This window comes from Vulpes vulpes, chromosome 3 (genome assembly GCF_048418805.1).
Source record: "Vulpes vulpes isolate BD-2025 chromosome 3, VulVul3, whole genome shotgun sequence".
Classification (NCBI taxonomy): Eukaryota; Metazoa; Chordata; class Mammalia; order Carnivora; family Canidae; genus Vulpes; species Vulpes vulpes.
This window is the reverse complement of record NC_132782.1, coordinates 72,844,650-72,871,727: the sequence shown is the minus strand read 5'-3', so window position 1 is coordinate 72,871,727 and position 27,078 is coordinate 72,844,650. Positions and strand designations below refer to the sequence as shown.

The window sequence follows — 27,078 nt, the reverse complement described above, 5'->3', positions numbered from 1 at the left end:
TTCTGTCTAAAATGAGTCTCTTGCAGACAGCAAATAGATGGGTCCTGCTTTTTTATCCAGTCTGAAACCCTGCGCCTTTTGATGGGGTCATTAAGCCCGTTCTCGTTCAGAGTTACTATTGACAGATATGAGTTTAGGGTCATCATGATATCTATTCAGTCCTGTTTTTGTGAATTGTTCCACTGAACTTCTTCTTAAAGGGGAATTTTAAGCGTCCCTCTTAAAATTTCTTGCAGAGTTGGTTTGGAGGTCACATATTCTTTCAGTTCCTGCCTGTCTTGGAAGCTCTTTATCTCTCCTTCCATTCTGAATGAGAGCCTTGCTGGATAAAGTATTCTTGGTTGCATGTTCTTCTCATTTAGGACCCTGAATATACCCTGACAGCCCTTTCTGGCCTGCCAGGTCTCTGTGGAGAGGTCTGCTGTTACCCTAATACTCCTCCCCATAAAAGTCAGGGATTTCTTGTCTCTTGCTGCTTTCAGGATCTCTCTTTATCTTTGGAATTTGCAAGCTTCACTATTAAATGTCGAGGTGTTGAACGGTTTTTATTGATTTTAGGAGGGGATCTCTCTATTTCCTGGATCTGAATGCCTGTTTCCCTTCCCAGATTAGGAAAGTTTTCAGGTATGATTTGTTCAAATAGTTATTCTGGCCGTCTGTCCCTTTCGGCACCTTGGGAACCCCAATTAAACGTAGGTTTTTCTTCCTCAGGCGGTCGTTTATTTCCCTTAATCTATCTTCATGGTCTTTTAATTGTTTGTCTCTTTTTTCTTCAGTTTCCCTCTTTGCCATCACCTTGTCTTCTTTTTTTTTTAATTTTTTTTTTTAAGATTTTATTTATTTATTCTTGAGAGATAGAAGGAGAGACAGAGTCAGAGACACAGGCAGAGGGAGAAGCAGGCTCCTTGCACCGGGAGCCCGACGTGGGATTCGGTCCCGGGTCTCCAGGATCGCGCCCTGGGCCAAAGGCAGGCGCCAAACCGCTGCGCCACCCAGGGATCCCCCATCACCTTGCTTCTATGTCACTCACTTGTTCTTCCACCTCGTTAACCGTCGTGGTTAGGATTTCTAGGTTGGATTGCATCTCATTCAATTGATTTTTAATTTCTGCCTGATTGGATCTAAATTCTGCAGTCATGAAGTCTCTTGAGTCCTTTATGCTTTTTTCTAGAGCCACCAGTAGCTTTATAATAGTGCTTCTGAATTGGCTTTCTGACATTGAATTGTAATCCAGATTTTGTAACTCTGTGGGAGAGAGGACTGTCTCTGATTCTTTCTTTTGAGGTGAGGTTTTCCTTCTAGTCATTTTGCTCAGTGCAGAGTGGCCAAAAACAAGTTGTGTTGGGAAAAGGAGAAAAGGAGAGAGAGAGAAGGAAAGAAAAGAGAAAAAGAAAAAAGAAAAAAGGAAATAAAAAAGAAAAAAAAAGAAAGGAAAAAAGAAGTTGTGGAAAGCAAACAAATCAAAAAGCAAAACAAAAACAAAAACAAGAACAACAACAAAAAACAACCAAAAAAAAAACAACATGTGAAGCATCTTCTGATTCTGTGTAATGTAAATCCCTTGACTTCCCCTGGAACTGGTCCGTCTCGCTGGTCTTCTGGGGGAGGGGCCTGCTGTGCTGATTCTCAGGTGTCAGCACTTGGGGGGAGCTGCTCTGCCCCTGCCTGGTGCAGGGCTCAGTGGGGGTTCACCCCGTGAGGCCCCAGGAGGAACAACCGCAGTGGCGGGGCCAGCTCTGCAGCCCTGGAGTCAGCTCCCGCAGTAACTCCGGGGCTCTCCGTCTGCAGGGCCTGGAGGCTCCAGGCGGGGCCGCTGATCTGCTCAGCTCGGGGCAGGAGCGTCCTTGCTGTCCTGGGCCCTCCCGGCCTCTGCCTGTCCCGGGGGGAGGCCGGATCCTGGGCTGTGTCCCGGCGCCCTGTGCTCTGGGGCCTGCGCTGTTGGATTCGCTCCCGCCCCGCAGCCCCCTCCGCGGAGCCGCCGCCCGAGCCCCTCCGAGCTGCTCCGGGTCCCGCCTTGCGCGCTGCAGTCCTTAGGGAGCTCGGGGCGCTCTCCCGGGCGCAGGTGCCTGTTAGTGTCCCCGGGAGCCCGAGGGCATCCCCGCCCTCCTGGGTCCTGCTCCACCTCCCTGCGGGCCCCTTTCCGCCCTCTCCTGTACTGGGGACACTCGCCCGGGCCTCAGCCCGGCTCCTCGCGGGGCCCCTCCCCCTTGGAGGCCTTTTGTTTCTTTATTTCTTCTTCCCCGTCTTCCTGCCTTGATAGAAGCGCGAACTCTTCTCACTGTAGCGTACTAGCTGGTCTCTCTTTAAATCTCAGGCCGAATTCGTAGATTTTCAGGATGATTTGAAGGTTATCTAGGTAATGTGGTGGGGACAGGTGACTTGGGGACCCTACTCTTCCCCCATCTTGCCCCTCCTGAATCCTGATTTTCAAGTAAGGGTATTTATTGTATTACTTTTTTGTGTGTATATTAGTAATATGTTTGTATTTTATTTCTATTTTTCATTATAGGAAAGTCATAAATGCAGATTTCTATTATCTCTTAATTATTAACACCTGGGGAGATTGTGACCTGTTGGCTCAGGACCCCACATGAAGATTTAAGAGATGGGCTTTGACACAGGCACACAGAAATTAAATCTTAGGCTTCCTGTGAGATAAATGGCTCCTAGGTCTCAGAAGGGCAGATAATATATAACGGTTTAAAATTATATTCTTCAGCTGGAGGCTGTATTTTTCTGAACAGAAGTTTTCTTTTGATTCTGGCCCTTTTTTAGACCTTGCTTGAAGATGCGGAGCGGTGCAGACGGAAGATGCAGACTGCCTCCACACTGATCGGTGGCTTGGCAGGAGAGAAAGAAAGATGGACAGAACAAAGTAAAGAGTTTGCTGCACAAACAAAAAGACTTGTAGGTGTGTAGGTGCCTTTATTAGTCAGATTGTGTGTTGACAATGTTAGGGAATTTAGCAAACTGAAACTTTTATTAGAATACAAACCAACTCTCTAGTCCTTCAAATTCCTTTGTGTTTGTGTGTGTGTCAAGATATTTCAGAAGGATAAATATTGGTCTGGCATCTATGTAGCCCTTATTAGATATATTAATGACCTATCAGGTCACCTTTGAATTCTCCTCTTAGAGAATGGTTATGTTGATCAACATCACTGGAAATGGAAGCTCTGTCTTCTTAGGTTTTGTATCTCTTACGTTCAAAGTTATACTCTCACATCCGACCAGAGTCAAAATAACCTAGTGGTTGACTACTAGCAGGTATTACTTGGTGGACCATTTGGACCCTATTTAACAATGGACTGCTATTTTTTCACCAAGACACAGCAACATGTAGTTGCAGTTTGGTTTTTGGAAATTAGTTTAAAAGAGTGGTTGCCTTTAAAAAATGCTTAATATTCTGCACAATTAGAAGGCTGATTATAAAGTATTTCAGTGGTGTTTGTTTTCTGTTTTAGGGGATGTATTGTTGGCTACAGCTTTTCTATCTTATTCTGGTCCATTTAACCAAGAGTTTCGCAACCTGATGCTATATGACTGGCAGAAGGAAATGAAAGTCAGGGAAATCCCATTTGGAAACAATCTAAATCTCAATGAGATGTTGATTGATGCTCCCACTATTAGTGAATGGAACCTCCAAGGTCTGCCAAATGATGACCTATCCATTCAGAATGGAATTATTGTTACAAAGGCATCTCGCTATCCTTTGTTAATTGATCCACAGACTCAAGGGAAGATCTGGATTAAAAATAAAGAAAGCCAGAATGAACTGCAGGTAATTTGTGTTTGAATATATTTATGCTACTGGTCAAGTTTTATGGCCCCAGATGAACAAGAATCCAAGAATAAACAAACATTTGAAAATTATAGAGATTGTAATCTTAGAGCAGTAATAGATGAAATCCTAAATTCTAATATTAAAATCTTTTCTAAAAATTGCATTTACATTCATATGGATCTCTACTAATGCTGTCTTTTGAAGGTTTCAGATTTTCCTCTGTTAGAGCCTAAATCCCTTCTTGATGAACAGAGCAGGGTCAAGTTGTATGACAGTAAGTGTATAGCCCTTTACAAGGATACTTCATGGTTATTCCATTATTATTTATCACAAAAGTGGTGGCGGTGAGAAGATAAGTTGCACTGCGGAATAATAGTCAGCTAAGGAAAAGGATGGAAACAGTTTAAGCTTTCTGCACAATCTCACCAAGTATGGGTTTTAAATAAAGATCTCTAAAGATCTCTGTATTTGTGTCCTGTGACAGAATGCTCAGGCACCATTTAATGTTGTCATCTCTGTGCATTGCATCATGATATTGTCAACAGCAATCTTTGGATCTTGTTTCTAGATCACATCTCTAAATCACAAGTACTTCAGAAGCCACCTGGAGGACAGTCTTTCTCTTGGAAGGCCCTTACTTATTGAAGATGTTGGGGAGGAACTAGATCCAGCACTGGATAATGTTTTGGAGAGGAACTTCATTAAGACTGGGTCTACCTTTAAGGTAGGTTAAACCTATTGATAATAATGTGCAGAACCACCAGGCCAGATAAATGTCACATAGATGAGATTTTCTCACTAGGCAGCAACTGAAATTCGAGTCAGTGGCAAGAGGCATTTGTTTTTCTCTTCTCTACTTCCTGAGTTGGGATTAAAGTTTTCAAGAGCAGTCCTTTTAGAAATATCTACTTCTCGTGTGTGATGGAGTCTGACTCCATTTTGATGATTTACTGTGGACATCTTTCAAAATCCATCATGATCCTCCCCTCTTCTGTCCCAAATCTGGGCAAGCTGATAAGAAAACCTGGGTCTCTCTCTTTTGGCATTGGTGGGATATTCAAACCATGCAATCCTCTGTTCATGCCCTGTGTGGAAATCTTTATCTTAGCCCTCATCACTATAAAACCCTAAAATAGCTGCTTTTCCCTATTGTCTCAATCAATTTTTGGGACCTGGTCAGGGGCCTACTTTAATCTCACAAGAAATCTCATTATGTGAATAATAAACCTTTTCATACCCTTTTGGTGCATGTGTGATGCCATCAGTCTTGACCTTTGCACCAAATTTTGGTTGGGTAATCCATCTCACTTCTGTGGTATGATTGCACCAATTTTGGTGCTAAATTCTACATTTGTGGTATATAGTGGCATACATTGAACTTTCTCCCTCTCTTCCTTCCTACCCATCTCCCTTCCTTTCATCCTAGTGGTTTTGAAGCCATTTGAACACCTGATGACCACTTCTTTTTCAGTATACAAAGATCTCCAGTTATATAATTACTTAAAGCAATGCTTGATCCTGTGCAAAGGACACAGTAGGGTGTATATTGTTTTATTACTTTTATTTTTTTTGGGTTTTTTTTGTTGTTTTTTTGTTTGTTTTTTGTTTTATTACTTTTAACATTATTTTCATAATAAAGGTGAAAGTCGGTGATAAGGAAGTAGATGTGATGGATGGCTTCAGACTCTACATCACCACGAAGCTGCCCAATCCAGTTTACACGCCTGAAATAAGTGCTCGGACCTCTATCATTGACTTCACTGTCACCATGAAAGGTCTGGAAGATCAGTTACTGGGGAGAGTCATCCTCACAGAGAAACATGTAAGTGCAGTGTGACTACCTCCTTTTCTGCATTGTGTTGCAATTCTTTCATTGATGAAAATAATATGATAAAAGTTGTAATAGAATTGAAGTCCCTCTTTAAACAGAAGTGTAAGATGAAGTGAGGAGTACTTTAAGCCCCTTTGAAAAGACTGAACAGCCTTGAAAAGCCAATATGGATCCCAGGTAGGGCTTCTTCTTACTCTCTGGAAAAGTACCTTGTGTGTCTTGAGAAAATTATTGCTTAACTGTTGCCTCATAATCAGAATCCATTCCAGGCTCATGGTAGATAATTCTTAGAAAAAGTATGTTCCTATGGAACATGACCCTCACACTCATGATATTAGAGGGTCCTCTTACCCTGAACCACATTATTATACAACATGTAATCTGTATTTTCTTTCCTCTAACGCAAGGTCTCGTGCAAGAAATGAGCTGTTGGCTTTAATTTTGATGGATTTTCATTGTATATTTCCAGTTAGCAGCCTTTTCTCTTGTAATATCTCATCTTTCCACCATAGTCCTGACTTTACTCACATTGCTGAATCATCTTAGCCTGGGTGTGACAAGTGGGTCTAAGTTAATCTCTGATACTTTCTGGAAGTTAAGTAACTCATTTGAAAAGAGCCTATAGATTGAAAAAAAAAAGTGTTCCTTTGACTTCTGGGATAATATAGTCTTTCTGACTCTGATCTCTTCTTAGGTGATTATTATATAGACTACATCAATATAAAATGTTATTGAACCAAGGATGGGTATTGGAAGCAGGAAAGACCCCAACAGTAAGAAGTTAGTATTGGAAAACATCTAATTCCCTTACACATAAGCTGAAACAAAGGGTGAGCCTCTACAGTCAGGATGAATTAAATCTTGACTGGGCTGTCAATTCTCCTTGAGAGATGTGGCTCGGAATAGTAACTTATGATGCCAGGGAAAGGCCATTCTTCTTTGAATCCATAAATTCAGAAGCTGTCCCGTGTCTTGAGATACGGGCAGTGAGGAGCCTTGTTAACACATGGGGTCTGGTCTCACGAGTGCTTGGCTGTACAGCCTGCTGGACTCTCAGGTTTGTTTGCTTTGAAAAATGAATAGAAACCTCAGAGCATAAATGCAGGGAAGGCAGATTTCTAATGGACTTTATACTTTTCTGTGTGCTCCAAAGCAGTCATTTTATTTATTTATTTATTTATTTATTTATTTATTTATTTATTTATTGTTTATTTATTTATTTTTAAATTTCTTTTTATTGGAGTTCAGTTTGCCAACATATAGCATATCACCCCGTGCTCATCCTGTCAAGTGCCCCCCTCAGTGCCCGTCACCCAGTCACCCCAACCCCCCACCCACCTCCCGCTAACCCTTGTTCATTTCCCAGAGTTAGGAGTCTTTCATGTTTTGTCTCCCTTTCTGTTATTTCCCACTCATTTTCTCTCCTTTCCCCTTTATTCCCTTTCACTATTTTTTATATTCCCCAAATGCATGAGACCATATATGTTTGTCCTTCTCTGATTGACTTATTTCACTCAGCATAATACCCTCCAGTTCCATCCAAGTCGAAGCAAATGGTGGGTATTTGTCATTTCTAGTGGCTGAGTAATATTCCATTGTGTACATAGACCACATCTTCTTTATCCATTCATCTTTTGATGGACACCGAGGCTCCTTCCACAATTGGCTATTGTGGACATTGCTGCTAAAACACTGGGGTGCAGGTGTCCCAGCGTTTCTTTGCATCTGTATCTTTGGGGTAAATCCCCAGCAGTGCAATTGCTGGGTCGTAGGGCAGATCTGTTTTTAATTCTTTGAGGAACCTCCACACAGTTTTCCAGAGTGGTTGTACCAGTTCACATTCCCACCAACAGTGCAAGAGGGTTCCCCTTTCTCCACATCCTCTCCAACATTTGTGGTTTCCTGTCTTGTTAATTTTCATCATTCTCACTGGTGTGAGGTGGTATCTCATTGTGGTTTTGATTTGTATTTCCCTGATGGCCAATGATGCATAGCATTTTCTCATGTGCTTGTTGGCCATGTCTCTGTCTTCCTCTGTGAGATTTCTGTTCATGTCTTTTGCCCATTTCATGATTGGATTGGTTGTGTCTTTGCTGTTGAGTTTAATAAGTTCTTTATTGATCTTGGATACTAGCCCTTTATCTGATATGTCATTTGCAAATATCTTCTCCCATTCTGTAGGTTGTCTTTTAGTTTTGTTGACTGTATCCTTTGCTGTGCAGAAGCTTCTTATCTTGATGAAGTCCCAATAGTTCATTTTTGCTATTGTTTCTCTTGCCTTCATTGATATATGTTGCAAGAAGTTGCTGTGGCCAAGTCCAAGATTGCTAGAACTCATACAGCAATTCGGCTGTGTGGTAGGATACAAAATCAATGCCCGGAAGCCAGCGGCATTTCTATACACTAATAATGAGACTGAAGAAAGAGAAATCAAGGAGTCAATCCCATTTACAATTGCACCCAAAAACATAAGATACCTAGGAATAAACCTAACCAAAGAGGTAAAGGATCTATACCCTAATAACTACAGAACACTTCTGAAAGAAATTGAGGAAGACGCAAAGAGATGAAAAAATATTCCACGCTCATGGATTGGAAGAATTAATATTGTGAAAATGTCAATGTTACCCAGGGCAGTTTACATGTTTAATGCAATCCCTATCAAAATACCATGGACTTTCTTCAAAGAGTCAGAACAAATTATTTTAAGATTTGTGTGGAATCAGAAAAGACCCCGAATAGCCAGGGGAATTTTAAAAAAGAAAACCATATCTGGGGGCATCACAATGCCAGATTTCAGGTTGTACTACAAAGCTGTGGTCATCAAGACAGTGTGGTACTGGCATAAAAACAGACGCATAGATCAACAGAACAGAATAGAGAATCCAGAAGTGGATCCTCAACTTTAGTCAACTAATATTCGACAAAGCAGGAAAGACTATCCACTGGAAGAAAGACAGTCTCTTCAATAAATGGTGCTGGGAAAATTGGACAGCCACGTGCAGAAGAATGAAACTAGACCATACACCTCTTTCACCATACACAAAGATAAACTCAAAATGGATGAAAGATCTAAGTGTGAGACAAGAGTACATCAAAGCAGTCATTTTAAATGTGTGAGCTGTTCAAGGTGATATGAAGGCCCTATTCAATTGTTAACCTGATGTTCCTGTGAGTAGCTGTAGGCAGCCTGCTGTTGTCACAGAAGTTGAGGTATCAAGACTGGTTTGACAGCAAACCAGTAGATCGGTAACTATCCTTTTAAAAAAACAAATTTCTTAGGTTCACTCTTACCTTGATCCCAGAGAACAAGACAGAAACTCAAGTGAGTTATATACTATTAGGAAAAAAATACTAATAGAGGTTAGCAGATTCTACTGGCCACACAATACAAGACCTTAGGGGTCACCTTGTTCAAAATCCCAGACGAGGGCGCCACCTGGGTGGCTAAGTGGTTGAGTGTCTGCCTTTGGCTCAGGTAGTGATCCTAGGATCCTGGGATAGAGTCCTGCATCAGGCTCCCTGCAGGGGGCCTGCTTCTCTCTCTGTCTGTGTCTCTGCCTCTCTCTGTGTGTCTTTCATGAGTAAATAAATAAATAAAATCTTGAAAAAAACAAAAAACAAAATCCCAGATAAGCCAACAGGTATGTGATTTCCTTTGGAAGTGGAAGCACCCAAACTCAGTGGAACTGACAGGAGAAATAGTTTAATGAAGACCCTTAAATAGATGTCATTGTCACCAGCTCACTAGTACAGGGAAACAATAAATCTGAATTCTCTTGTTTAATCTTTCTATTTTAATTACCAATGTAAGGTACAGAAGAGAAGGAACATTTGGGAAGGAAAGCCTGGGTGATCCTTTAGAAATGAGAACTCTGAAAGGCTGTCTGTCATCTGTTCCCTCTTACTGATTTCAAAACCATGGTGACAGATGCAGTTTAATTTTACAGATAATTTTAGTTGTCTTTCGCGTCTTTGTGGAATCACTTAATTTTTGATCATTTAATTAATAAATACTATGTTCCCTAAAATTGTCCTGAATCACTATTGTACTTTCTTACTCACTTTGGTGATACTCTTCATATTATTGCAGTTCATGTAAAACATTTACATGGCAGCCTTAGTAAATTGAGTACATGGGACAAATGTTTACCTGTGTGTGTGTGGTGTATGTGTGTTGAGTTAATCCCTTTGATGGGAAAAATGCTTATAGACAAAATGATTTTGATTAATTTTGCTCCTTATTATTTCAAAAGGTACTATCTTCTTATATATTGGGGGACCTAAATCCATAGTTCAACAGAACCACATTTAAATCAGCCATACAAATGAACATACACCTAAAATTATTCCAAAATATGTTTTCCATTTAAAAATCCTGAATGAAAAGCAAGTAGCGGGGGTACTTGAGTGGCTTAGTTGGTTAAGTGTCTGCCTTTGGCTCAGGTAATGGTACTGGGGTCTTGGGATTGAACCCCATGTCTGGCTCCCTGCTCAGCGGGGAGTCTGCTTCTCCCTCTCCCTCTGCCACTCCCCCTCCTCATGTCCTCTCTCTCAAGTAAATAAATAAATTCTTTAAAAAAGGATAAAAAAAGAAAAGCAAATGATAGTTGTTCTATTTTCCTTCAGGAATAACTTTTTTCCATAATTTTTTCCATAATTCTTATATCATTGTAGTGTTTGGTCATTTACCTACTATTTAGTATGCAGATTGCTTTCATAATTTCAAATTACTCTGAATTGTACTGTTTATTTTAGGGGATATTATTTCATCAACCTCAAACTTTGGGGAAAATGTGCTTCGTAGCCTCATTTTAATCCTTTAGGAATATAGGCAGTTACTTTAATTGACAAATGTATTAGTGTTAACAATGATATTAAATTGACCAAAACTATCTCAGTGATGTTCAAGCATTTTTTTTTTTTTTGATGTTCAGGCTTTTACTTGCCATTTTAAAAATCAGGACTTGGTTAATTTGCCCCTTTGTCTACATTGTGTTAACTGTTTATTTTGTGAATAATGGTTTTCATAAGCACCATGGGGGCATGATTTAGTACTGATTCTATAGTTCTCAAGTGGATATGGGGTTGGAAATGTAGGTTGTAATAAGTCTTGCAAACTATGTTGAGAATTTCAGACCTTTCAAAACAACTGAGAGAGATCCCTGAATGCCTAAGAGCAGGAAAGGGGGTGATGGCAGCGGGGAGACCACTTATGGTTAGAATAGTCCATGAAGAATAACTAAAGCCTAAATCAGGGCAGTAGCTATAGGTTTGGAAGATATGGATGGAGGAAAAACTTTTGTGCTGGAAGAATCCATAAGACTGGGCGCAGTTTTTGGATTTGACGGCCACAGGATCGTCCCCTCAGGCATGAAAGCATGCATCCTTAGCCTAAGTGCAAGATTAGAAAGTTCTCCTCTTTTATCCCTTTGCAGCCACTTTATTACACTTTTGTAATGATATGTGAAATTCTAAAGTATGATTTATTTTCTGCCAACCTATAATTTTATTTTTCAAACTGCTTATTTTCCAAATAAGCAATGCAGTGCTTCTGAAAAATCCATGCTTGGAATGAATCAAGGGAGGGGACAAGAGGGGACAGGCATGTTTTGAACAGCTATCATGATTCACTTACTGTTGTAGCTGCTTTACTAGTTATGTCCTGACAATCACTCTCCAAGCTGTTTTTATATCCACCTCACAGGTAAGGAAACTGAGGCTCATAGAATCATATATAACATATTCCTGTGGTTTTGTGCTCAAGTCAGCTGCATTTAACCCTAGTTTCCCCATATTGTGTTTATACCAAAGTGTGTATCATTCATTAATGCAGCTATGCATAGGTACCTTGTCAGTGGACACTAGATTTAAAAAGCTTTTCAAGCAAACTCATGAATGCATATCTTTCTTTCCAAATATTTAAATACTGTCTAACTCACTATCCTTTCCAGTTTTGATTCTTTTGCTAGCTTCAAAATTAGAGCTGCTCATGAAATGATTTGACTTTCACATAACAGTTTGAGTTGGAGCCAGAAGCATTGCCTCTGTGGTCTTAGCCTCTGGGTTTCGGGCTGCCTTTGGCTTGTTCTGGGTCATGGCCATTCTTCCTTCCCCACCCTCATCCATCCCATCTTTTTCTCCTTCTGTACCATGGACTCTCCCTCTCCAAACTACTATGAGGAAGAAGTAGCCAGTAACGATAATAATCTTCCAAAACCATTCTTTCCCCAGCTATCTATAAAGATCCTTCAGGAAAGACCTAGAACTTCACTTCTCATGGAGAGAACGGCACCTTTCAGGCCAAGAAGAGTTTCTAATTTAAATGTACCTGCCACAGCTGTGCAGGCTGTTTGCCTAACTTTTCGAACACTTGCTTTTCAGAGAATTAGATACTATTTCAACTAGCAAGTTGAAAATAATCACATTCAAACAAGAACAGAGGTCTTATAAACAAGAAACTAAACAAAAAATGCGTTTAATCTGAAAGATCTATATGTATCTTCAAAAGTATTTTACTATCCTTTCAAATATATTTCTCCTTCAAAACAAGCTTAAATATATCACAAAAGTCACCTAAAATGATTTAACTTTAAGAAAGAAATAGATGCTGGAGGGGATATTGGTAGGGTTTTTAGCAAAATTCATGTTCTTCTTCCATCCATTAATTCTCCTCTTCTTATTTTGATGTATTTCCTGCCACCAAGTATGATAACTATAATGCAGGAGCTTGAGAGCAGCCCTATAGGTTAACTTTTTAAGGAATGGCCAAACAATAGTAGTTAATTAAGGAAGAAAATATATTTATGCAAATTAACAGGAATTGGAGAAAGAGAGAACTCATCTCATGGAAGATGTAACTGCAAACAAAAGAAGGATGAAAGAGCTGGAAGATAATTTGCTTTACAGGCTGACGAGTACCCAGGGGTCCCTGGTGGAAGATGAGAGTCTCATTGTTGTGCTGAGTAACACAAAAAAGACTGCAGAAGAGGTGACACAGAAGCTGGAAATTTCAGCTGAGACAGAAATTCAAATTAACTCAGCCCGGGAGGAATACAGACCTGGTGAGTTTGGTAATGAAAGATAAATGTCACAGGAAAATGAAGTGAGAAAAAAACCCTGAAAATCAGAGAAATTGAAAGAAGGAAGGATGTTAATGCAAATGGTTGTACAAAGTGGGATGGCCATTCACATTTTGTGGCATTGCTTTGAGATGAGGAAATTTTATAAGGGTGTAAGTGTCCTGGGTGCTTATAATTCATGTGAGTTGTAATTTCTTTAATGTTCCTATGAACTTATTTTTAAATTAGAAAGCAGGGAGAATTTTTAAAGAACTTCTGAATGCCACTTTGAAATCTGAGGAATTAACTGTGTTTGTGGGCTGTTCACTAGTTCTTTATCATTTGGTAACAGTAAGCCAGTTGTCCGTTGGCAATCTGTATTAGGAAGGTAGTTCTTTGGTCTCATGGGAGTCCTTTAGTCATACTCACCAATTTGCAAATCAGTGTTGTTCATTGGTTACAAGAGGGACCTGCTGAAAGAATTCAGTTTCCTTTAGAAATGTATCATTCTTTCTGGAAAAATAATCAAAACAGTATGGTTTGCTGGTAGAGAGTCAGGAACATCATCTTTGCCATGCCTTATTTTGCAAACCTGAGGCCGAGCTTAGTTGAAGCTTCTTCATGGAGCTTAAGAATGAGACCCATAGGGACATCTGGGTGGCTCAGTCAGTTAAGCATCTACCTTTGGCTCGGGTCATGATTCCAGGGTCCTGGGATTGAGCCCAACATGCAGCTCCCTGCTTGGTGGGGAGCCTGCTTCTCCCTTTGCTTCCCCCCTCTCCTCTTGCTCTTTCTCTCTCTCTCAAGTAAATAAATAAAATCTTTAAAAAAGAAGAGAATGAGGTCCTTAAAATGCCTACACAATTTGCTAGGTGTAGCTTCTTCTATCCCATTAATTACCTTCCTATCTATGAAAAAATATAGTAAAAAAGTATTTATAAGGATACTGGAAGTTCTCAAATGGAGAATACCACGTGATAAACACAAATAGCAGACTGCTTGTACAAAGCTTATAAATAAGAATTAAGTATATATAATGAGCCTTGTTGTAGACTCCCGGGGCTGGTAGATGGTCATTGGTAAATCAAAAATAAAACTTGTTTTCATTTAGAGTATAGGCAGATCTGTGCATGGGTCATTTATTTTCCACCCTCGTAGCACATGCAGCCTTGCTCTTCCTCTTTCAGTGGCAACACGGGGCAGCATACTCTACTTCCTCATCACCGAGATGCGCTTGGTTAACGAAATGTATCAGACTTCGCTCCGCCAGTTTCTTGGCTTGTTTGACCTTTCCTTAGCCAGGTATGTCTGTGCTCAGGAAGCCAAGTTGAATTTTATATATGTGGGCTAGAATAATAACATTATATTTATAACTTCTTTTCTTTTTTCTACTGGGTCTTTTTTTTTTTAATCTAAGTTTAGTGTAATTACCAGTGTGTTAACAAATCATTCTGATATGTCATTTTATGCTCAGAAACAGCTCTACCAACTATTCATCCATTGATTGATTCCTTTGGTTTCATGTATTTCTGTTAAACAAGAAAATTCCCAAGACATTGTTGTGAGTGATAATACCCTGCAGATAAAATTGATTTAGACAACATTGAGGATTTTGTTATGTTATTTTATGTTGAGACGATGCTTGTTATTTTAGATTTAGGATGCTTATTCTTATGTGTAAGAAAGAACTGACCCTCCAAAGTTACCTGTTCTGCTTTAAAGACAATTTTTATGGACAACGGAAAAAGGTAGTGAGATAAGCCTAATTTAAATGTTCTCTCCTCCAGATCTGTCAAGAGCCCAATTACAAGCAAGAGGATTGCTAATATCATTGAGCATATGACTTATGAGGTTTATAAGTACACAGCCCGAGGGTTGTATGAGGAGCACAAATTCCTGTTCACCTTGCTACTTACCCTGAAGATCGACATCCAGAGGAACCAAGTCAAGCATGAAGAGTTTCTCACTCTCATTAAAGGTCAATATACCAATGGAAAGTGTGATACACAGGTCCAGCTATAGGAATTACTTGAAGGTCCTAGGCAGTATTTTTTCTCTGGCTGTAACAGTTTCCTTGCATTTCATTGAAGATTGCAGACATGTGAAATATTTTATTTGTTCATTTATTGCATGAATATTTATTGAGAGCATACTGTGTGCTAAGGCACAGAGCAGGCACTTGTGGCATATAATAAAACAATAAATAAATTACTTAGTACTTGAGAAGCTAGTGGGTACCCTGGAAAAACAGAGTGGGGTAAGGTGGATGGGGAGTTATAGGGTGTGCAGAGTCAGTAGGAGCAGTTAAAACTTTAAATGGAATATCTAATGGGATATCTAATGAAGGGGGCCTCCCAGAGAGTTGGACAGGTGAACAAAGGCCTGGAGGGGCTGGGACACTGGCCCTGGGCACACATGGGCAGAGGGGGGCTGTCAAAGGAAGAGGAGATGGTATCTAGTAGGATGCAGGCTGGAGCCATGGGCGGGTGATTGTGCAGCTCAGCTCAGCCTGTGGATATTTATTCTGTATCTATTTAAGCATTGCTCATGGGCAGGGCCCTTGTGCCACTGCACAGTACAGCCCAGAGAAGGCTAGGAAACAGTTTTGCTGTCACATTCTTGAATGTCTGGACAAAAAAATATTTAATTGTGAAAATGATGCTGAGGTCTAAATGGCTTTATCTACCATACGTTTCTTTTCTTTTCTTTTTTTTTAAGATTTTATTTATTTATTCATGAGAGACACATACAGAGAGAGGCAGAGACACAGGCAGAGGGAGAAGCAGGCTCCATGCAGGGAGCCTGATATGGGACTCGATCCCGGGACCCCAGGATCATGCCCTGGGCTGAAGACTGACACTCAACCGCTAAGCCACCCAGGGATTCCCTGGACTGGTTTTTGTGGGCTTTTGGCATTCAACAGTTTTATAATGCTGCTTTATGAAACACAGTGTCAGAGGAAGCTTTGCAAGGCAGTTATGTTGTAAGATTGCTCATTGCTGGTGATGTTGCTGAGAGCTACCCAGTGGGTGAGCTCCTTCTGCAAGGACTTTAAAATCACTTGTTTTTTTGTGTCTGGATACCGGCCTTTTAATTTGCTCATTGTTAAGATGGAATGGGATGAGCCCAGATGACTTTCTAAATCTGCTTAAGCTATACCAGTTTAAAATTGTGTTATCACTTGTATAGATTTTTCATTGTAAGAGCATATCATTTTTATGGTAAAAATTCAAACTTACTTTTTCCCAAAGTAAGGCTTTAGAGAATGAAGGGAATAACATAACTCTCAATCACCTCAAGAATTTATTTTGAATTTACCTATTCCAACTGTTCATTCATCAGAAGTACATTTAATCTGGTGCCATACTATCCAAGAATATGTCTGCCCCCAGCCCATTACAATCATTCTCTGTGGGCCATCGTACACTTTGGAGGCAGGCAAGATATTCATAACACATTTACCCTCTACTAAATGATAAATAATGCTTTGGTTGTAAGGAACACCCTTTCCTTCCCATAAATAGCTTCTCCCTAACTCTCTGGTGATTATCTTATTCTTTTGAGTTTGTTGGAAAATGGACAGGTTCCATGGAAATTGGTCTGACATTTTTCAACACAATACCATTGTCCTTAGGTCTTTAGCTTTTCCCTGCCATTAAAGCAATCTGTTTTGATTTGGGGACTTAATAATCTTTTCAAGATTGCTTCAAGGCCATACTTGCCTTGTTGGAAATATACTAAGATGGATTTGGCAAAAGAGTAATTTAGTGAGGTCCATGGTGCCTAGTTAAAGTAGGGATTGGTTCAATAATTATCTTGAGTATTATTATTTGTTCATGACCTGCTCTGTTCAAAAAAGGATTTTAAAGGTAGCCAAATGAATTGGTTACATCCTTTTAAGAATTATGCTTAGAGCATATTTTCCCTGAAATATTTTAATAGATGGTATTTATTAAACAGTATATTTCATCCTATAAAGACTTTCTAACTCTTTTTTTGACTTAAATTATGATTGTTTACGCATTTAGTTTTTCAGAGGTGGGCAACAATAACATGTTAAGGTGTCATTTATTTTATGGTGCCTTGAGAGTTATGTGAGTTATACAAGCTTGAGGTAAATCAGCACCAGCAAGGTAAGAGTCATGACCCAATGGAAATGTTTGCTGTGGTTAGATTGACAAAAAAATAAGTGATACAGTACAAAATCCTTGGGTGTGCTCAAAATGGTTATAAATAATACACTGTTTATAGAAGAGAACCCTTTAAACACGTGTAATGCTGCTGACGTTTCTAGATAAATTCTCTCCTAAAAAGAGCTTGTGCCAACATTGAGCAGTTCTTAATATTGACAGTAGCTGCTCATTTAGTGACCCTTTGCTATTGTCTTGATCTTATTTTGTGTGTTTTATGTATTTTTGTCATTTTATCATCATCACAATACCTAGGCTTCACTATGCCCAGTGTACATATTTGGAAACAGAGACCCAGACAGATGAACTGCATTGTACAAGACCTTGGCCACATAGAGCTAGAACGGAATCCAGCATTCCCTTGGCCCACACCTATGTTTTCTGATTCTTAAATGTGCTTTTCTAAAATCCTCTGTTCCTTTATTCAGTTTTAAAGCTTGTTCATTACTGTAACATGTTTCTGGGCCTAAACAATGATAAGTTGGTGGGATGCCTGGGTGGTTCAGTCAGTTAAGCATCCTCCTTTGGCTCTGGTCATGATCTTAGGATCCTGGGGATCCTTGTTCAGCCAGGAATCTGCTTGTCCCTCTGCCCCTCCCCCTGCCTGTGCGCTATGTTCTCTCTCTCTCTCTCTCTCTCTTTCTCAGAATAATAAATAAAATCTTTAAAAGAATGTCAAAGTAGTAAAATAATTAGAAGTGTGAGAAATAGTTTTTATATATAAATGGGTTGTTTTTGAATTAAAGAAAAATCTAGTAACTTTTTATATGTTTAATTTTAAAGGAGGTGCCTCCTTGGACCTTAAAGCTTGTCCTCCTAAACCATCTAAATGGATCCTGGACATGACGTGGCTCAATTTGGTAGAACTCAGCAAACTTAAACAGTTTTCAGATGTCCTTGATCAGGTAACTTGTGCTTTGAATAAGCTGATGACAGTGTCACAGGGAACAGTTTCCTGATTTATCACCAGCTACAATATTTGTAGGAGAAAAAGAGTACTTAACGTTGTCACTCTTGCCATAGTATTACCTCTGCTTGGATTTCTTCCCGCTCACTCACCCTCTGATAAAGCCTGTTCCACCCACATTTAACTAGTGCTACTCTGTGCCATGTGTTAGTATCACCAATTGGAGATCCCCAAGTGGGAATACTGATAGATTTAATGAAATCACTAGACATATTTAAGATGTTTTGCCTTCTTTCTGGAGATTAAATGAAAAGAAATATGAACAGCCAGCCTCTAAATGCTAGATACCCTTTCCTTGCCACTTGTTCTCATTTTCCTCCTCTCTTGTCCACCTTAGCCAGGTGGCTGGCATAAGTTGAATGCCAATACTTGGCCCCTTATCTATACAAGTTATTGTCCTGACATAACCAGCTAGTTCTTGATGAATTTTGTATGTGCTGGGTTAATGGAAATTGGATCTGGAGAGCTGAATTGAGACAAACCAGGAAACAGATTTTTGAAAATCAGATGACCAGAGAGAAGTCACACTGGGATCAAGGGGGCTTTATTCAGTCACAAGCTATAGACTTTTTATGACCAAAACATGCAGTAAGGATGGTTCTTGACTTTCCCAGTTTATGTTGACTGGAAGCCCAGTGTTCACCTCTACTTGTATGTTTTGGCTTATGCCTGGTAATCTGTATTGTTTCTACCATATAATTTAAACCATTCTTTTGGGTTAAATAACTTTCATTTGAGGGGTTTAATGCACTCTAGTGTGTTCCCCTGTGAGATGACTAATAGTGACCTTTCCCCAGCTGATAACTTGTTACTGAAGTTGCTGTCTTCTGGCCATTCTTAGGCCCCAAACCCCTCCACATCATGGAGTCTTTCATGATTGAGGGAGGTTATTCCTTTTTATTCCTACACAATACTTTCTAAATATAGATCTGGACTGTTTTTTCCCTTTGATTAGGCCTCCAAGAAATAAACTCAGGGTTTTAATCAAAGGGGATATACCAGAGAACATAGGATTATATTATCTGCAGACATTATTTGTTTGTTCTCTGTTTTGCGGATGATTGCCCATGGAATGCGAATGCTTGTCTCTGTTTGATTTTTTTAAGCTCCAAAGGATAATGGACTGTATTCTCTTCCCCTTTATCAATTGCCTAACAGAAGCATGTGTGTCATTACTTATTTGATGATGATGTTAAGTCGTATATTTCAAATTACTCTAGATTAATAGGGTATTGACCAAAAAGCTTTTCGTTCAATAATAAACATATATTAAATGTCTTCTTCTGTGCCAGGAGTGGTCCCAGGAAATGAGAAAACATACGTGAATAAGTGAGTTAATTTGTTCCTGATCATGAAAGGATTTCATAAAGCAAATAAGATTTCCTTAAATAATGAAAATGAGTTTTCATTGATTTCTTTATTTCTTACAAATGTGTTACCACAAAGGCATTCGAAGAAATTAAACAACTCAAGATTCTCCCTGCTTCAAAAGCTAGCTGTAAGCTAGCATTAATACAGACTGACTTTAAAGCAAATCACATTTGATTTTAGACTGTCATACATTTTGGTATGGGAATATAAAATTTAAAAAGAAGTCAAGGGATATGGTTCACACGTGTCTAGAATAGTCAGAAGATTTGATGAAAAATATCCATGAACTATTGCTGAAAGATTTTTCTATGCTGTGATGCAATTCTTATCCCCTGGTATCTGTAGATATCAAGAAATGAGAAGATGTGGAAAATTTGGTTTGATAAGGAAAACCCTGAGGAGGAACCCCTTCCAAATGCCTATGATAAATCTCTTGACTGCTTTAGACGTCTTCTCCTTATTAGATCCTGGTGTCCTGACAGAACCATTGCCCAGGTAAAAAGCTCATATTAGAAAAATAGGAGGATATTTTTAAAAGACTTTTTATTATTTTTAAATAATCTCTACACCTGTTGTGGGGTTTGAAGCTACTACTATTCTGAGATCAAGGGTCCACAGACTGAGCCAGCCAGATGCTCCTAGGAGAATATTTTAAAGGAGAATTTCATTCTAAATTTAAAGAAATATTAAAAAATTTAATCCCAGTGAGAATTTTTTGGAGGCTTCTATGTAATTTTCTGGCAATACCTACGTGAAAAAATGGAAAAGTAAACAAATGTAGTGAGGGGTATATTTGGGCTAAGTGATTTAATAGTCTTCTTTGGTCTAAATGGTACAGGAGTGAATGAGAAAGCCATGTTTTTAAGGTCAGCTTGTAGGTATAGCATAAAGGTAATGTATTACTCTTCCATACCATGTTTTAATAGTAAAATGATATTTCTTTAAATAGAAAGGATGTGAAAACCCTTGAAAGAGAGGGAGGCACAGTATTCCCAAATCTACAGTTACAACCCCAGAAAACCCTTGATGCAAGAGTTGGCCTAAAGCTCTTTGAATTTTGCATATGGTTTAAATGTGAATCCTGCCTCCAGAAGATCCATCTTTTCAAAGACCTTTAATCTCTGGTCTACTGTCATGGAAATGTAACTACTAATAAGACTTGTCCTGCCTTCACAACGAAAAGTTTAGCTTGAATATTCAGGCAGGTTGATTCTTTAGGGGCTTCTCCAGACAAACCAAAGAGTCACAATACCCTGGGTTTATAATAGAATGTAGGAAATTCTCTCTTCAGTCTCCAGAGGGAGTGTTAAAAACATGGAATAACCACCTCCAAGTCCATGTACGTACCAAGGAATCATGAAAACAACTAGATTCAATGATTTATTGAGAAAAGAAAAATGAGTTTTGCAAGGCAGGGCAACTGCAATCACTCTTTTCCTCAGTTTTTCTTCTCAACTTCATTACTTTTATTCTGCCCAAAAGAATTGTCAAATTGTTGCCTTAAGGACAATGTAGAAGATTCAAGTAGTTTTTCCTTTTTCTTTCTTTCTTTTCTTTTCTTCTTTCTTTCTTTCTTTCTTTCTTTCTTTCTTTCTTCTTTCTTTTTTTTCTTTCTTTCTTTCTTTCTTCTTTCTTTTTCTTTCTTTCTTCCTTCCTTCCTTTCTTTCTTTCTTTTTTCTTTTCTTTTTTTCTTTTCTTTTCTTTTCTTTTCTTTTCTTTTTTCTTTCTTTTTTCTTCCTTCCTCCCTCCTTCTCTCTGCCTCCCTCTCTTCCTCCTTCCCTCCGTCCCTCTCTTCTCCCCTTCCTTTCTCCCCTCTATCTCTCTCCATCTACTCCCTTCCTTCCTTTTTCTTCCCCCAATGTAACACTTTATGTGGTTCTGTGCTGAATTTAAGCCTACAAAGCTCTTTTGTAACCTCGTTGTCTTCATGCTGGCTTCTGTCAGCGTAGACTGACTATAGCCATGGCTTCCTGACTAGGATCTCCTTTTGTTCCTCTTGTCTACTCTAGTCAATTCTATATACTCCAGAAGAAATGGAAATATGATTATGTTATTCCTTGCTTTTTATAAAGTCTTTCAATGGCTTCCTGTGGCTATTATGATTACACCCAAGTCTTAAGATCTACAAGGCTCCTTTGGAAAAATATCCTCTCCTGAAATTCTTCTACTTGCATTACATTCCTTTTGTGATTTTCAACCAGGCATCTTCTTGGGAAGCATATTAGAAGGTCTACAGTGTGGTTACATTCAGTCCACGTTCCCCATAAGCAGCATCAGGCTTGTTCTTAGTATTTTGGCTGAGCATCACTGCCAGGAGACATTGAGCTGCCTGGTTGCCAAAACAGTGCCCTCCCAGAAGTTATCTCATGCCTCATACACATTTGTGTCTCAAAAACACTCAGCAAAAAGGGTCAGAACAGGTGCAGAGGTTTGTGTTAGGTTTTTTCCAAATGAACGGCAGAGAAATAAAAAAATGGCAGAGCCAGGCAGTAGGTTCGAGAGTGCTTTAACGGGGAGCGCTCCCGGGCGAGGTTCCGTGACTCGGAGAGGTGGCCCGAGTCAGGGAAGTCGCGGGGGTTGGGGGGTGTGGGGTTTTAAGCCGTATTGGTTAGGGGTCTGGGTCCGGGTGGGTCCCTTTCCAAATCAGGCAAGGGAACACCGTGTCCCTAGGTGATTGGCTGGCGGTGGGATAGTACAGCCGACGGGGGTGGTCCCTGGCTGGAAAGTCCCGGATGGAAAGTCTTGTTTTCCCATCTAGGCTTCGATTCACGGGAGATGAGTGGTGGTCACGGCTGCCTTGGCGGGAAGATCAGCCATTTTGACCCAATTTGAGATGTCCGCCATTTTGGGTGCCCCTGTCTCTCAGCCAGCCCAACAGTTTGTTTATTTTTTACCCAGACTCAGAGATTGAGCCTATTTCATTGGAATCAGATATTGGGACAAAAACACTCTTCAGGGGTATGTGAAAAGTAACCTGTGGCAGTGTGGCGCTCTATTTCCATTCATGCCAATGAAGTATGCAGAAGGCTGAGTGTCCACAACTGAATCTTACATGAGTTCCGCTGGTATCCTTCTGTCCCCTACTGCTAACCTGCTCTTTCTGTTTCAAGGTCTCTGCATATGTGCTCTCTCCATGGAATGCTCACCGCTCTGGCTCTCCGACCTGTCATCTTTGTTTAGATAAATCCCACTTGTCATCCAAAGACCATTTAGATGAGTCTCTTATAGCTACTGCCTTCCCACTCTAGCCTGCAAAGGGGGCAAACGTGAGTGGGAACATCATCCCAGTTTTTAAGCTCAGAGACCTGGGACGTGACAATCACTTTGAGAGTGCATAGCACCTAGCTGGATACTCAAAATGGAGGAAGAGTAATACAGGCTTACTGTATTACTCTGTATTACTGTATGAATTACTGTATTACTGACTGTAATTACTGACTGAAATAAAACTTTGGATGTTTTTAAGTCAAAGTCAAACTGGTTAAAACAGTTTAACCAGCACCACCCTCACTTTGGTCCAGGTTTATCTGAAGCCTCTCTGATTTAAGGGAAACCCTGCCTACACCTGTTTTGTGTTTCTCTGGGAATGGAAGTAGGATTCTTCCAAGGCCAACTTCACCAAGGCTCCCTTGCCTAGCCCCTGGAAGGGTTAGGAGTCATGTGGTACCCACATCTGGGCTCTGCTTATTATGTGAGAGCAGTTCTTCTGGGGATCTCACTGGGGAGAGAAACTTGGGTTTTACCTCCATGGGGTAGGAGAAGAAAACAGAATAGGAAACTATTCTTTGAGGAAACCCAGTTTTTACCAGGGGGAGAATATGGACCACAGGTCATACTCACAACAGGATTTTGTTGAGCATAACTATTTTACTTTGTTTGAAAAAGGACTATGTTGTTACTTGAAATACTTTCATATGGTTGATAATATAGTTGACAATTATTATAATTGTACAATATTACAATACTATATTACATTTGCAATATTACTATATTATACTATAATACTATATTATATAATACTATATATTATACTATACTGTATAATACTATAATTGCTATATTATAATAATACTATATTATACTATATTATATACTATATTATACTTATTATAATTGTATATTATATTATAACTGCAATATTGTGAGCATATATTTTAATGAAAATAAAATTAACAGTAACAAAGATAAGCCAAAAATGGGGAGGGATCATGACATTAATCTTATGATTAATCTCTTAATCTCATGATTAAGAGAACAATTATGGACTAAATCTTTAAAACAATAATTAATTCATTCAGGAAAAATCTAATATATTTCATTCAATAAGAAGTCATTCAATAATTATCTATTAAGTATCCATTAAATCCAGCAGGCATTGTGCTGCTTATTTGATTATTAGAATGCATATACATTTCCCTTAAAGTATCCTAAATAATAGTTTCCTGATATTTTAAATTTTGTACTAAGAAGTAGCCAGTGTATATAAACAGGTTCCAGACTAGGAGTTGGCCAACTTGGGTTCTGGTCTTTGAACTGTGTGATTGTGTGTTGGCAAATAATATAGCCTCTCCATCTATAGAGTGGAGATGTACAAGAAGAATGTCTCTGTCCTATTTCCTTGGCAGAGTTACTAGGGACATCATTGAGATAATCTACAAAAATGAATTTTGGAAGCCACACTGGATCATACACATGACGGAGTTAGAATCGTTTTGGTGACTCCTGTACTGTTTTTGGCAGGCCCGCAAATACATCATGGACTCCATGGGAGAGCGCTACACAGAAGGAGTTATCCTGGACTTGGAAAAGACATGGGAGGAATCTGATCCACGGACACCACTCATCTGTCTTCTCTCTATGGGCTCAGATCCCACAGATTCCATCATTGCTTTGGGGAAGAGATTAAAAATAGAAACCCATTATGTGTCCATGGGCCAGGGCCAGGAGGTCCATGTGCGCAAGCTTTTACAGCAGACTATGACGAATGTGAGGCCAAATGTCAACTTTTATGTTATGTTGCTATTATAGGTTATAGAATAGCAATGCAGAAAAGAATTTATGAATCATTAAGAGTTTTAATTTACATGCTGCATGCTGTTCACTTACCAGGGGAAAGTTTAATATCTACTAGAAAATTTCCATGGAAAAACAGATCTCATTTTTTCTGTTGAACCTTGACCTATAGAAAACCAACCCCATCAGAACATCTTATTTCCCAACTGGTTTGCATAGATCCCAAACACTCAGGGGAGTCTACAGCCCCACCCCCTCTGTCATACATTCTAGCCCCTCTGCATGCTTCCAGCTCTGTCTTGGAATCTCCAACACTCCAGAATCCACCACACTATGTCTTTCTTGAGTTCCAGAATGTATAATCTGTGCCCTGCAGTCCTCTGGCCTGGCCCAAATCCCAGAGGCCAGGAATCTGCCATTACCCTGTGGTGGTACCAGAGATTTTAGGAAACCTGGCTTATTACCTTCCAGGCTGAGGCTCCTAGAGCCCTTTGTGGCTTGCAAATTCTATAGTGTGCAGAGCGTGCCATTCTCAGGCCTCACTTGGGGACCACAAAGTACTGGAAACCACATGATAATCTTGCTAAAGGGATAGTCAAGTCCAGAACTAGGGTACTTTCAGGGACTTAAATTAGCTTAATGCAGAAGTGGTGTTCCATTTCATCTCTAGAATTCCATCTCCTGGACAGGCACTCATGTGTTTACTCTGGTCTAGCTCTCTTAGGAGTGTCCAACTCTGTCTAGAGGATCCCTTCACCCCTTTTTACCTTTTCCCTTGCACTTTGGCCAGGGAGGGAGAACCACTTGGCTTCTCATTGCTGCTGGAGAATATGCAATCTTGGTCTAGATGCTTTTCTGGCCTTTTTTTTTTTTTGAGATCAGACCCTCCTTCCCTACATCTGAACTCTCCGCTCCTACCTCAAGATTCCTTCTGTGCCCTCTGGGGGAATTCCCTCTGCTGAAGATAAATTTGGCTGTCTTCATGCCACCCCCAACCTCCAACTACTAGGCCCACCATGAAACCACTGGGTTCTAGGTCCTGGCTACTGATTCTAGAACCTCACTATTGTGCCATATCATGGTTTCCCCTGGTCTAGAACTGAGCCCATTGGGTCATAGAACCTCCACATTTATCTTGTGGCTCTTTTATTCCAAAATTATGCCCTGCTCCCTGCTTTGGGGATGGTTGTGATAGAGCTCACATGTGTGCCATGTCTAAGCACTTCATAGGCAGCTGGGAGAGCAGCAGGGGTGGACTGAAGTGTGTCCAGAGAAGAAAATATGCATCTCTACTTAAGAATGCCACTCTGAAAGGGACACCTGGGTGGCTCAATTGGTTAAGTGGCCGACTCTTGATTTTGGCTCAGTCAATGTCTCAGGGTCCTGGAATTAAGCCCCAAGTTGGGCTCTGCACTCAGATTGGTATCTGCTTGGGATTCCCTCTACCCCTCTCCATCTGCGCCTCCCCCTGCTCATGCTCTTTTTAACTCTCTCTCTCATACATAAATAAAATCTTAAAAAGAATAGGTCTGGTCTGACATGAGGGCTTGGTGAGCTTCCACCCTGGCTTCTCCCTCCTCTTGGCCGCCTCCCCTCTCTTCCCTCCCTCTTTTCACTTCCTCTTTTCCTCCCTCTGCATATTACTGGGCTTAGAACAAAAACACCAACAATTACAGGACACTCATTTAACTCTAATTTAAAATAAATAACTGTTAAATAATTATAGTTTTAGGCAACTAAATTAGAGTATAAATGGAATGATTTTAGCCCTCAGTTTATGGATAATTTAGTAAACTACTAAATTAGCAGTTTAGTAATTCAAGTAAAAGAAAAAATTCTTGGTATTAACATGCTAATAACTTTTCAGAGATAATAGTTTTTAAAAGTTTTTTAAGTAAGGTTTGAGGTGGGGCACCTAGGTGGCTCAGCCAGTAACAGTCTGCAAGTCTTGATCTTGGGATTGTGGGTTCAAGCCCCACATTGAGTGTAGAGAGTACTTAAAAAATAAAAAAATACATATTTTTAAGATTTTATTTATTTATTCATGAGAGACACAGAGAGAGAGAGGTAGAGACACAGGCAGAGGGAGAAGCAGGGTCTCTGTGGGGAGCTTGATGCAGGACTTGATCACAGGACCTGAGATCATACGCTCAGCCACTGAGCCACTCAGATGCCCCCCAAATAAAATCTTAATAAAAAAAGCAAGATTTGAGGCAATATGACAGAATGAACCAATTACACAAGAATAACAACATGGATGATCTACTCAGTAAGAAGGACACATTCTTAATACAGAATGTGGTAATCCCACAGAAACAACCTCAGCCAATAGTTTCCAGGGGGAGGATTAAAATAGCAAACTTCTCACTTCAGATTCTCTAGCATGCGGGGTGACAGAGGGTGGCTCAATCCTTTATGTGGTGGTTGTTTTATATTTAATTTTTTTGTTTGAATTGTGAAAGGTGCCAATTGAATTTTTCAAGGAACAAAAAATTACTCATTCAGCAGTGCTCTGTACTCAAGAAAATAAAACGGGATATATGAAATTTCGCAGTGATCCGTGTTATACTAAGATTTTAGATTTGGTGCTTGATTTGTTTCTTGGAAAGAGAAATAACTCAGGCTGCGCCAGTCAAATCTAAATGAGCCAAAGTTACAGAGTCAAAAAAACAGCTATAGATTATGATGTGGATATTATCTTTCATTTTAGTAAGAATATTCCGTAGATTAGATATTGAGTAAATTATTACAACATGATCTAAAATATTGCCTCTGTTGCTTTATATAAGGAATATTCTTACGCTCATAAAATGTTTTATACAAAAGATAGGGCTTATTATTTATCTCAACTAAATGTTATT

At 39.7% G+C, this 27,078-nt stretch overlaps 1 protein-coding gene across 1 annotated transcript in view; it reads left to right on the top strand.

Moving 5' to 3' along the window:
- Positions 1 to 27,078, top strand: part of DNAH5 (dynein axonemal heavy chain 5) — a 217,189-nt gene that overhangs the window by 170,902 nt on the left and 19,209 nt on the right. The window contains exons 62-71 of the mRNA XM_072752730.1: positions 2,776 to 2,911; positions 3,465 to 3,781; positions 4,353 to 4,508; positions 5,424 to 5,606; positions 12,436 to 12,679; positions 13,864 to 13,978; positions 14,464 to 14,654; positions 17,650 to 17,771; positions 19,550 to 19,699; positions 23,945 to 24,190. Coding sequence (XP_072608831.1) covers positions 2,776 to 2,911; positions 3,465 to 3,781; positions 4,353 to 4,508; positions 5,424 to 5,606; positions 12,436 to 12,679; positions 13,864 to 13,978; positions 14,464 to 14,654; positions 17,650 to 17,771; positions 19,550 to 19,699; positions 23,945 to 24,190 — 1,860 coding nt within the window. The remainder of the gene's footprint in view (positions 1 to 2,775; positions 2,912 to 3,464; positions 3,782 to 4,352; positions 4,509 to 5,423; positions 5,607 to 12,435; positions 12,680 to 13,863; positions 13,979 to 14,463; positions 14,655 to 17,649; positions 17,772 to 19,549; positions 19,700 to 23,944; positions 24,191 to 27,078) is intronic.